At 47.7% G+C, this 11,600-nt stretch overlaps 5 protein-coding genes across 5 annotated transcripts; 3 read left to right on the top strand and 2 right to left on the bottom strand.

Moving 5' to 3' along the window:
• Positions 1-158: 158 nt before the first annotated feature.
• N7518_005379 (uncharacterized protein) lies at positions 159-1,685 on the bottom strand (the record flags this gene model as incomplete). Its single annotated transcript, XM_057186306.1, has 2 exons — positions 159-1,135; positions 1,193-1,685. 2 exons carry the CDS (start codon positions 1,683-1,685, stop codon positions 159-161), a joined length of 1,470 nt encoding a protein of 489 aa, XP_057043076.1.
• A 1,351-nt stretch (positions 1,686-3,036) lies between these two features.
• Positions 3,037-4,407, top strand: N7518_005378 (Rieske [2Fe-2S] domain protein; the record flags this gene model as incomplete). The annotated part of the gene is made up of 1 exon (XM_057186305.1): positions 3,037-4,407. One exon carries the CDS (start codon positions 3,037-3,039, stop codon positions 4,405-4,407), a length of 1,371 nt encoding a protein of 456 aa, XP_057043075.1.
• A 260-nt stretch (positions 4,408-4,667) lies between these two features.
• N7518_005377 (uncharacterized protein) lies at positions 4,668-5,329 on the bottom strand (the record flags this gene model as incomplete). The annotated part of the gene is made up of 3 exons (XM_057186304.1): positions 4,668-4,777; positions 4,847-4,954; positions 5,035-5,329. 3 exons carry the CDS (start codon positions 5,327-5,329, stop codon positions 4,668-4,670), a joined length of 513 nt encoding a protein of 170 aa, XP_057043074.1.
• A 1,371-nt stretch (positions 5,330-6,700) lies between these two features.
• Positions 6,701-8,267, top strand: N7518_005376 (uncharacterized protein; the record flags this gene model as incomplete). Its single annotated transcript, XM_057186303.1, has 2 exons — positions 6,701-7,069; positions 7,122-8,267. 2 exons carry the CDS (start codon positions 6,701-6,703, stop codon positions 8,265-8,267), a joined length of 1,515 nt encoding a protein of 504 aa, XP_057043073.1.
• A 706-nt stretch (positions 8,268-8,973) lies between these two features.
• Positions 8,974-10,337, top strand: N7518_005375 (uncharacterized protein; the record flags this gene model as incomplete). Its single annotated transcript, XM_057186302.1, has 3 exons — positions 8,974-9,064; positions 9,113-9,975; positions 10,029-10,337. The coding sequence occupies 3 exons, from the start codon at positions 8,974-8,976 to the stop codon at positions 10,335-10,337; spliced, it is 1,263 nt and encodes a 420-aa protein (XP_057043072.1).
• Between the last annotated feature and the right edge of the window lie 1,263 nt (positions 10,338-11,600).

Raw genomic sequence — 11,600 nt, 5'->3', positions numbered from 1 at the left:
TTGGAGGGCCAGTCCAGATGGTACGCGACGGATGAGCCCGGCTGCCCATTAGGGCGGAATAAGGGATATGGAGATACATAGGGCGGCGCGGGGGGAAAACTAGTACTGGGGACAGCTGCCGGTGACATTGCCCGGCTCGTTGGGAACTTCCGGATCGGCTAGGAGGAATTGTCATTCAAGAAGGCCATATGAAGCTGCAACGGGAGTTGTACTTTCAATACCACGATTTTGCTCGGGGGCTGTGCTCTACCGGCCCTTTCCTCCATTCGGTCGACCCACAGCTTCACTGTGAGGAAGCGGTGGAAGACACCAAACTTTTCGACATAGGCCTTCTCAACATCGGCCGGGAGCCTTCCTGCGTCTATCTGGCTCTTGAACCAGGCTGGGGCGTGCTTCTTCTCGTAGTCGGTGAAGTTATTCCGTGTTCGCTTCTGTCCTATGCGCTTTCCAGTGGAAGATTTGGGCTGCAGTTTAGTGGGCGTATCGACCTTTCCTTTCCACATTGGCAATTCTTCACTAAGGTCGATAGTCTCGATATCTGTTGGCACAATGTCTGTTGGGACGATGTCTGTTGGAATGATATCTGTTTGGACGATATCTGTTGGGAGCGGCTCAGTCTCAAACTTTTGCTTTTTTGGAGGTGGTTGCACCAGGTCCTCGTTGTCATCGAGCTGGTGTTTAGGCGATTCATCTCCTTGGGATTGCTTAGACTTCTGTTTGTCATGCTGGATTGGTGCGACCTCAGGATTTCTGTTGCTGCGACGTCTAGCCACCGACACTCCCATCTTATTATCGTGTGCGTTCTGGTTGCCTTCGGCGAGATCGATGGGATTCGAATGCTCTTGGCCTGAGCTGCCAGCCGCATCATCTCTGTCATACGATAGTGGCCTTGAGTTATCACCGGAGACGGCGAAAGGGATATCGGATCCACTTGAGATACCCGAGCTTTCGGATGAACTGCGTGCACGGGCATCGCGTGTCTCAACAGAGACCGTGGGACGACGTGACTCGTTTGGTGTAGGGTACTGTGCAGGGGTTTGCGGTGTACGAGACCTTTTCGTGGGGTCTCGAATGCCCTGGAGCTTATTTCGGCGTTTCTTCAGAGCCAGCTGAAGTCGCTTCAATTTCTCCACATCTGTTTTCATTAGTATGTCTCTTACCAGCTTTGTCAAAAAGTCTGGGAGGTACGCACACTTGATCTTTTTGTCGATTTCGTCCAGGATGTCTGCCTCGATTGCCAAAGTGACTTCAGCTTCTCGTTCAGCGTCGGCAGGACTTGGCCACAGGTACGAGTTTGTCGGGAGGAAGCATCGGTTGAGTAGGATGCATTTGTGAAGGGACTTGTCAATTTCCACGAGCTTTCCTTCATCATAACAGTGGTAGGAGCCATCACTTTGCATTTCGAAACTGCCGTGTCGGAAAATGTTGACCCAGCTAATTGAGGGATTATTCTGCCTAGGAGGACGAATCCCCAATGTTTCCCTTAGACGTGTTTCGATAGTGTAACTTTCGAGTGGCTTGTCTGAGAAATATTGGGTGAAAGTCTCATCGTTATCAAGGACAGCCTGATAAGACTCCATTAACTTGAGGCCATCTTGGGGCAGGGACTCAAATCGTTGCAGCTGGGACAGGACACCCTCTCGATACGTTCCCCATTTGATCGGATGGTTGGGACCAGTATTCATCTTCAGATAGTGTTCTGTGGATCATGTTAGTCTATCGTAAAACATTTTAGAGTTAGTTAGCGAGTGTCTCACCTAAGGAGTAAAAATCGGCACTGATGGCTCTGGGGATTGGAAATTGGAACGTGAATTGAAAGTGGAAAGTTGAGAAGTCGAAAGACGAGAGAAATAAAAGAGCGAGCACTAGGTATTATTTGTCCTAGACCTATTCAACCCCCCTGTCGCAGAATGTGCTTAAGTGTTGGTGTTGGTTGGGAAGTCGTCACAGACGTGATGAATACCAGTAAGAAACCACGTATTTTTCAACTTCACACTCTACCTAAGTCAAGTCACTCCAAGTTTATATAAGTGCAAGACGGCTTTTAATAGCCTAAATATTAAGGGAAATAGTCATGCTAAAGGGAAAAATCTGCGACAGCAGGAAAGTTACGGACTATTAATTGAGACAAGCGAGGCCCACATTTTTTGGGGAACCAGGCGTCTAAAATCCGCTGCAATCTGCCGCTCCATCACATTTTCATGGCTATTTGTGGATAGTCATTGACCTCTAAAGGAATTGCTATAGACGCCAATAGTGATGGTGATAGCTGGTACTTTCTCGTGCATAGTAAGACTGGATCCCGAGCCTACGTATCTAACAAGGATGTTTTCACCGCTATTTAACTAGTTATTTTCTAGCAATCTTCTTAGTGTTCAGTAATCTTGCCCCAGCTGTATGTTATGATTGGTTTATCAATAAGTCAAATTTTTGGACTGGAAAGAAAGGGGAATCATGCAAAGTGACAAGAAGACGAATAATGGCTTGATCATTAGTTTCATAAATATTATGACGTTGTCGAGAACCCAACAGTATTCGACACATACGCAGAGTTTTCACATGTATTTTACCATTAGATTTTTACCATTGTTTATTATTATTATTATCTCTCTTATTTTAGTTGGAATTGATGCAGGTAGTTAGTACTTTATACCCTGGCTAGTTATAACTATTCCTAATTAAATATGTACAGCCTTTTTTTACAGTACGTTATATGTACCACTCATACTAGTAATTACCGTGAAAGTTTACCGTATCCATGACATATTAATTACATACTTTACATACTTTACATTATGATTTACACGAGATTGATGATCTTTAGAATGAGAAGGGTAGACTATAACATAATCTAGTTATACAGCGTACCTAGCTAGGTGCCCCTATAAATGGCCTACAACAAGATATATTGATGCGCACCGAAAAGGTGGGACCATAGACATCGTCACGTGATAATTTAAGTCAATCGAAGCGAAAAGCCTCACAAACCCATCCAATCACGCAAACAGGCTACAAGCGACGCTTGCCAAAATCAGAATGTGGATCAACTGCGGGAAACTATCCGACTTCACACAGGCGCGGTACGTGGTTCACCTGACCACAGGCAAGAAACTTGTCTTATTCCGGCTCCCGACGATCGACAAATCAAGCCTGAAATCCAACGAGACCAATGACGGCTGGTCGTACTACGCCATGGAGGCAGAATGCCCACATGCCGGCGGCCCAATGGCCGATTCCTCGGTTGACATTGAGGACTCGGCATATGTCGTGTCGTGCCCGTGGCACGCATACGATTTCAATGTAGAGACCGGTGAATCGAGTGTTGGTATCAAGGCCTGCACGTTCCCAGTGGATGTGCGCGGCGAGTTCGTCGCGCTGGATTTCCCCGCTGAGGATGGGGTCAGCGTGGGACTTGCTAGTGTCGATCCTGTTAGTGAGAAAGTGCAGTTCAAGCACCCGCAACCTGCGGAGAAGGCTGCTGCTATTACTACTACTTCTGTTTCTGCTTCTGCGAGTCCAGATGATCTCGGTATGGCGACTTATCTCGGCGACGACGCGACGCTGTGTGACTGGGCTGCCCACGTTCTCAACACCGCCAATCCAGAGCACAAGATCGAGCTGGCTACGCATCTTTTCTCTATTTTCACAACTAGGGAGGCTTCTGATTCACCTATGCCGCTTGGAAGGGGCACTGTCGCCCCGCCTGACCAGCCGCCGCGCGAGAAAATGCAAACGGTTGATCCGGGCCACATGCCGAAGGCAGGGCGAGGCGGGACCTTGAAGAGCCGTATTGCTATGCTCCATACGCTGGCTAATATCGAACTGTGGGCTATCGATCTGGCTATTGATATCTGCATCCGCTTTGCGACGTTCCAAACAAAAGGGACGTCCCAGGAACTCCCGCGGGCATTTTTCTACGACTGGCTGAAGGTCGCGAGCGACGAGGCCAAGCACTTTTCCCTCCTCCGCACTAGACTCGAAGAGATGGGATCTAGTTTCGGTTCGCTCCCGGTGCACCACAGTTTGTGGCTATCGGCAACTGAAACCGCATACGATCTCCGAGCGAGAATCAGTATTATCGCCCTGGTGCACGAAGCACGAGGTCTGGATGTCAACCCCATGACGATTGAGAAGTTCCGCAAAGCTGGCGATGGTGAGAGCGTGGCGACGCTGGAGGTTATCCACAACGACGAAATCACACATGTCACCACTGGTCATCGGTGGTTGACGTGGATATGTGCCCAGGAGGGGACTGATCCTGTTCAGGTCTTCCGGTCGAATGTGCAGAAGCATTTCAAGGGACCGATCCGGGGCCCATTTAACGAAGAAGCGCGCTTGCAGGCTGGAATGGACAGGCGGTATTACGAGAACTCGTGTGTTCCCATCGCAGGAATTGCAGCTTCATAACCGGGCACGGCGAGGAAAGAAACTGGAAACGCTTTACGTTGAAACATGATGTTACGCGGTTGATCAGCTGCTAGTTTATTTTTATTTTTGATATCCACGTTTGAACTAGCAGAATGTATATAGCGAAAAGACAAGCATCTCATATTCATTATTCGCTGAAATCGCTATTAACTAGTAAACATTAGGAGTACCGGACTCCTAACCGTCGATCATTAAGTGCCTAAAAGGGGCCCAAATCACCCCAAGCGACCGTGGGGTATCTAGATGTACTCAGTCGTCAACTGGACCTTGGAGCAGCTGGAGGGGATGGTGGCAGTGTAGTAACGGTTCAAGTAGAACAACTGGGGCGCATTGTGGTACCAATCGCAGACTATTACAGAGATGTTAATACCATGGGTCTTAAAAGAGGACAACGAATAAAGGCGCAGGGATTTCTTACCAAGCCAGCCACCGAAGCCGTTGTTTTCCGACCATTGGAAGGCATCGCCCTTGATAGAGTAGCCTGCGCTGCCGCCACTGCCAGCGTTGATAACGATAGGTTCCCAAGCTAAGTGAATGAAAAATATTAGCTTAGTCCAGGCTGAAATGTGACACGAAGAATTTTCCAAAGTATGTAGCGATACTCACAGGCATAGTTGGTGTCGCCGGTGGCGATTAGTCCCCAAGAAAATTCAGTCTTCAGATCAACGAGCGCGTTCGTCCCATTCAGGTAGATAGGACTGGCTATGCTAACATCACTGGTGAGCACGGCGTCGCTGAGACCGGCGCCCGTGTGGTAGGAGTAGACATATAGGTTGTTGTGATTCGCGTTGGTGGCACCGCTGGACTTAAGGTGGAACTGCTTCGACACCTTGGTGGTGTTGGTGATAGGAGCTGCGATGGCAGAGGTAGCCAGCAGAAGAAGGCATGCGAGGAACTTCATCTTAGGCTTTGATGTGATGATTTATTGTTATGGGAGAGGGATGTGGTTTAAAAGGGTGGTTTAAGAGGTTGGGAGTTGAAGGTAGGGGGTAGGTGGCTGGTATTTATTCTGAGTTGAATGTGAAAAAAAGACGTTCAGGAGGGAAAGTAGCGATCTTTATGTGCACGGATTTGTTTTTGACGGTTTTCGAACTGTGGAGATACGCATCATAGCGTGTCTTTGCAGAAGATATCCTGATTACTTGTTCTTCTGAATTAAGAGCGATCTCCATGTCTGTATACACCCCCCTGTCGGAGGTTTACATTCCGAATGTCCCGGGGAAAAGAAACATTCACTAACAACACCATTAACCTCAACACCAACAGATATTGCAATTGATCGCTGGAGGTCATGATGTCAAGAGAACTACTAAAATTGGGTCTGTACCATTGATGTGCCAAGGTGGCGAAAATCTTACTACATCCAGCCTTAGTGGCCTGGGGTCGCGAGGAACTACGAGGAGCTAGAGAATTGGCAGAGGGGAAGTGAGACAATTTTCTTCGGCTTTGGGCATCTATGAGAATAAGCAGGATATAATCAAGATATTATCAGGATATCATCTTTGGATGGCAGTTGCAACATCGCTTCTCGATGGCTGAGACCTACTTCGTCTTTCTGGACGTCGATTTGCTGAAACCCCCCAGGCAAAGGAACGCCTTTTCCAACTATCATATGACCATAGAAGATCATGCCCTAAGAGAAGAGGTGGGATTTACCGTCAGCTTCCGATAGCTTCAAATTGATGGAGATATTATCCGAGCCCGGATGTTCTTTGTGTAAAGTACAGCCTCGCCGCATCTCTCGGGTGTTGTATTTCAAGGTTGCTTCTGTAAATCCTCATATTATAGTGACTCGAAGTAATATCACCGACCGTTTAGACATTAATAAACTCGTTCCACTTGCCAATGTTATGCTTATTTATTGCAAGCCTGAGGCAATATGCCGAAGCTCCGAGTTCAGACGCAACCCCTGACTATAAATAAACAGCTCTTATCACGAACCGACTCAATCGTGTCGATCATGGGGTATCTTTCGAAACGCCGAGAAGCGTATGCCTTGCTAATATGTATTTTATAAGCTCTACAGGAAGGCAATCTAGCATATCACAAGCTACAGAAAGGCAACTACAAACAGATCCAAGTCTCACAAGCAATCCGATGCGCAGGCGCCCCACCAAAACAAAAGCACCAAGACTTCCCTAAGGTTTCACCCGCGCACATCTGCTTGGCGCTGCAGCGGAGGTTGGGATCGTCCCCCGACATCGGCTAAAAGCCATATCCCATACGGCTGCCATGTCTCGATCTAACCCACGATACTATGAGATGTCCAATCATGTTTTTAAAACCCGTGGCGTTGCTCTTGGTGATATGCGAGTCACTGGCTGATATCCCCCCGCTGTATCGATCGCGACCATATGACCTTGGCGCGTTTGACCGATGGCCTCACCAGCTGTACCACTCATCCAATGCTATTGGACCTATCCTGAACGTTCACGACAAAAGTGCTCAGTGTTACAATGAGAGCATTTACACCGTTGTGCCCTACTGGGGAAAGCAGGTGAACATCCCAGGGGTGATGCTCCTTGATACAAAAGGGTATCTCGTTTGGCACACGACCGGGTATGTCACCGCAGACATACAGTCCTTCCAAGGAGAGGACTATGTTGTCTCCCTTTCTGAAGACTCAACCTATTATGCATTGGTAAGTTGCCGATTGGCGGAATTACATCGGGAAATGTTCTGATATCCTTTAGATAAACTCCCGCTACGAGGAAGCTTATCAGATCCGTTCAGGCAACGGGTGGCAGCTTGATGCACACGAGTTAACCCTGACTCCTTCAGGGACGGCACTTCTAGTTATCAATGGTGTCTTTCCGGTGAACCAAACGGCGTTCGAGGCACCACCAGAAGTTGAATTCATTTTCGATGCAGGGTTCCAGGAGATCGAAGTCCAGACAGGAGAAGTTCTATTTGAGTGGCGAGCTTCGGACCATTATAGATTTGAAGAGTACTATCATTTCCAGCCGGGCGATGGCAAAACCGAAAAGACCGCGCCGGATCTGTTCCATGTCAACAGCATCGAGAAAGACGATCTCGGCAATTACCTCATTTCCAGTCGAATGATGAGCTCCATTGTCTATGTAGATGGTCAAACAGGCGCCGTGATCTGGAAGCTAGGAGGGAAAGCAAATATGTTCAAAGACCTATCCGGTGGCGCAGCGACAGACTTCAATGGTCAGCACCATGCCCGGTTCCACGAAAAGGGCCGGATTGTTTCCATTTTCGACAACGGGAACTGCCCCGGCCGTCCTGTGACAGGTCCAACCCGGGGTTTGACGGTGGTCCTGGACACAGAGAAGATGACTGTGCAGTTGCAGCATGAATACATCAGCCCGAACAGTGTCCTCACCGAGAACAGTGGGTCAATGCAGATCTTGGACAGCGGCAATGTGATCCTAGGCTTTGGACCCAACGCGAACTGGGCCGAATATGGCTCGAACGGATCTCTGCTCTGTAATGTCCATATAGGCCCCGAAACATTCTTTAACAGCGGAGAAATCCGTACTTATCGGATCTCGAAGAGCCCCTGGGTCGGTCATCCTCAGACCGTGCCTGAGATTGCCGTGGATGATGGACGAGTGTATGTGAGTTGGAATGGAGCCACGGAAGTGTCTACGTGGTCTTTGGATGGAACCGATATTGAGGGTGGCGGGGGAGAATCCACTTTCTTGGGGAAATTTCCTAAAGACGGCTTTGAGACTGAGATATCTGTTCCTACAAACCAGACTGGCCGGTATTTCTTTGTCAGTGCTCTGAATAGAGCCGGTCAGGTTCTCGGGTCAACCTCTACAGTGCATTGGCCTTCTCAGCGACAAGGTATTGTATACCAGGGTCCTTGAAGTCCTCTAGCATAGAAAAATAAATTAGAAGGAAGTCACGTCTGTTTTTAGTCCTCCAACATATTATGCTTAGGTGAGCTAACTGCTCTTTTTTTTAGTGATCTCCCTCTAGGGGCTACCCCAGGAAAGTAAATTGCCGTAATCATCTCATTCACTAACTAGAACTTACGAATACTTCCTGTAAATCCAAGCTACTATTCCACATGCATACAACGTATATTAAATCAAGAATCGTACATTCGTTGGACTTTTCGCCACTAATTAAGTCGGTGGGATGTTCAGGGGAAAACGTTTCCGACCATGAGCCCCCTGAATCGGATGGAATGCGACGGAGCAGCACAAAATCATGATTTATCGACAGCGAGATCTTCAACTACTTTCGGATGGCGATGGAAAGCTTGAGCTGTATTTGAAAATACTAGATCAAGTGTTAGAAACATTCAAAAGGTTGTTTCGACACTTCGCATAGCTTGTCGATTCCAGGACCCACAGTCGACTCCCGAAATCTCTTCGCGCCCCTGACGCGTTGTCTTTATTAGGAGGACAGCGTATGCTAGGCTTCGATTGTCTTTATAAACCCGGGGATCCCGGAAATTATTCTAGAAGCTTGTTTCAATCAGCTGCTTGGACACGGGTTAGTGCCCTTCCGTTGAGTTATATTTAACAGGATTAACATGAAGACTAGGCTTTGCCGTACTAAGGCATCATGGATCCCTCTACATACACAGATCCCCAGCTCACCTACCAAGATCGACTGGTGATTGCTGCTATTGTTGAGCCTCAACCCAGCTCAGATGGTAATACCCCTGTATTGTCGGTCAAATAACAAACTAACAAAGGTCCAGGCCAAAAAGATGCACCGCCATTGGACAAGCTGAGCACCGAAGAAACAGTCCAAAAGCTTCAAAATCTCAATGATCCCTCTCATGTAGAATTTGATCCCACCGTCTCCCAATTCTGGGATACCCCGCTGCTGAGGGCCAAGCTACCCGCTTCCTTTCAGAAGTATGTGCTCACGCCATACATCAACTGGGCGAAAGGGATCGTGCGATACGAGACCGACGTGGTCATGGTAACGCACCTTATACTTTACTTCACCACTATTGTGCCAAGTGCTGCATTCCTATATTACCGATTCTCGTACCTCCACGGTGCCTTGCACTGGCTCATTATGGGGTTTTATTGCGGTGCTTTCACGCTGATGAAGCACCAGCACATCCACATGAATGGAGTCCTGACGTCAAAATTATATCTGTTCGACACGCTTTTCCCATACCTGCTGGACCCCATGCATGGACATACGTGGAACTCTTACTACTACCACCACATCAAGCACCACCACGTTGAGGGTAACGGTGAAGACGATCTGAGCTCAACCATGTACTACAACCGCGACAGCATCCCGGACTTCCTGACCTATGTCGGCCGGTTCATATTTTTCATCTGGCTGGAACTCCCAATGTACTTTTGGAGAAAAGGGCAGTTCAAGTACGCAGTTAAATGCGCCTTCTGGGAGGTGGGCAGCTACGTTGCCATTTATATGCTTTACAACTACGTCAATGCCCGTGCTACCACGTTTGTGTTCATTCTTCCGCTCACCGTCATGCGCTTGGGCTTGATGGTCGGCAACTGGGGCCAGCATGCTTTCGTGGATCCAGCCGACCCTAACTCGGATTACCTGTCCAGTATCACACTGATTGATGTTCCGGTGAGTTTCCATTGGCCTGCTGAACACGTCGAATCAAGACTGACAAATATCAGAGTAACCGATTCTCTTTCAATGACGGCTACCACACTTCTCACCACTTGAACCCGCGCCGTCACTGGAGAGATCACCCTGTCGCTTTCCTCAAGCAAAAGGACCGCTATGCGAAGGAAGACGCTCTGGTCTTCCGAAACGTCGATTATATTTTTATCACTGTGAACCTACTCCGGAAGAACTACGACTACCTCGCTAAATGTCTGATCCCCATTGGTGATCAAGTCAACTGGACTATGGAGGAACGAGTGGAGATGCTACGTCGTCGGACGCGGAAGATCCCCAAAACGTCCTCAAAAAAGAATGAATAGAAGGCGTTGGCTTTTGGATCTTCTGCCTGATAGATAGATCTGTTCTGGGTTCCTGATTTTCTGTATTCACAAAGCAGTTATCTAGAATTTTTTCATTGAATATAATATACCTTGCCGAGACGTGAATGTAGGCGGGAATATGTACCGATAGGTTACCTAGGCACCCGAGGTATTTGTACTAGAAAATCGTAGTCCCTATTTCGATAGAATCGTGGTCTCTGCTTTCCGCTAGAAATAGCTAGGTAGCTAGTATGATAATTGTAAATTTCTAGTAGAAATAGGATAGATAGCGAGGGGAGAAAAGGGACGAGGGACGAGACTATCTATCTATCTATAGGATCTAGACCTACTAGGTGACTGCCTTACCTGTCACGACTGGCACTTGCGGAACTCGTACCTTCCCGTTCGGGATTGTACCGTTGGTCGTTCCTTCCCGTTTGAGGGAACTCGTTTGCACAGGCAGTCGTACCTTCCTTCCAGAGTAGGTGAGGATAGGGTATAAAGACCCCACTGTTGCTTTACGTTTTGTTTTCTTTTCTTTTTCCTCTTCATACTTGATATTCAGTTAGAAAATGCACTTCTTACATTAGAAAGAACCTGGCACGTAACATTACCGGCCACCCGACAAGTAGGGAACTCTGGCGGAAAACAGAGACCACTAGAAAGCAGAGACTACGATTCTCTAGCGAAAAATAAGGACTACGATTTTCTAGCGTTCTCCTCTGAGGGACCGATGAGGTATAGCACTCCCGAGGAAGTATCTACGAGTCCGACTACTTTTCCTTCGCCGTTTATAAGTCGCTTCGTACGTATCTCGTAGGAGATATCCTACTCCTTAAGGAGCTTTTGTATACCAAAGAGCTTTCCGTATCCTTTAGGACTATAGAAACTAGTTGTAAGGGAAGTATATGTCGATCCGTCTTTAAGACCTACCTGTCAGGACCCTAGTACTAAGAAGGCTGATGCCTGAGGTATGAGCCCTGTCATGGGGTGTGGAGTACCTATCTTGGGTGCGTAGGGGACTGTGGACTGGACAGGTGTAATGCATACTGCCTGCACAGCCTCCTTGGGTTATATGACCCATAAACCTGTATATTATCCTTGTATGCTACTTCTTTAGAGAAGCAGCTATTAGTTCTAATATACTACTGCGTATACTACTATCTCTATTTCCCGATCCTCTATTATATACAGCATTCCCTTAGGCATTCTATACCTAGGGGTCTTATAGTTCTAATAGCTCTTAAATATTCGGATTACCTA

The sequence above is a fragment of the Penicillium psychrosexuale genome (assembly GCF_028828465.1).
Source record: "Penicillium psychrosexuale strain IBT 29551 chromosome Unknown utg000003l, whole genome shotgun sequence".
Taxonomy (NCBI): domain Eukaryota; kingdom Fungi; phylum Ascomycota; class Eurotiomycetes; order Eurotiales; family Aspergillaceae; genus Penicillium; species Penicillium psychrosexuale.
Note: the sequence above shows the minus strand (reverse complement) of the source record. Positions and strands in the feature narration are given on the sequence as shown.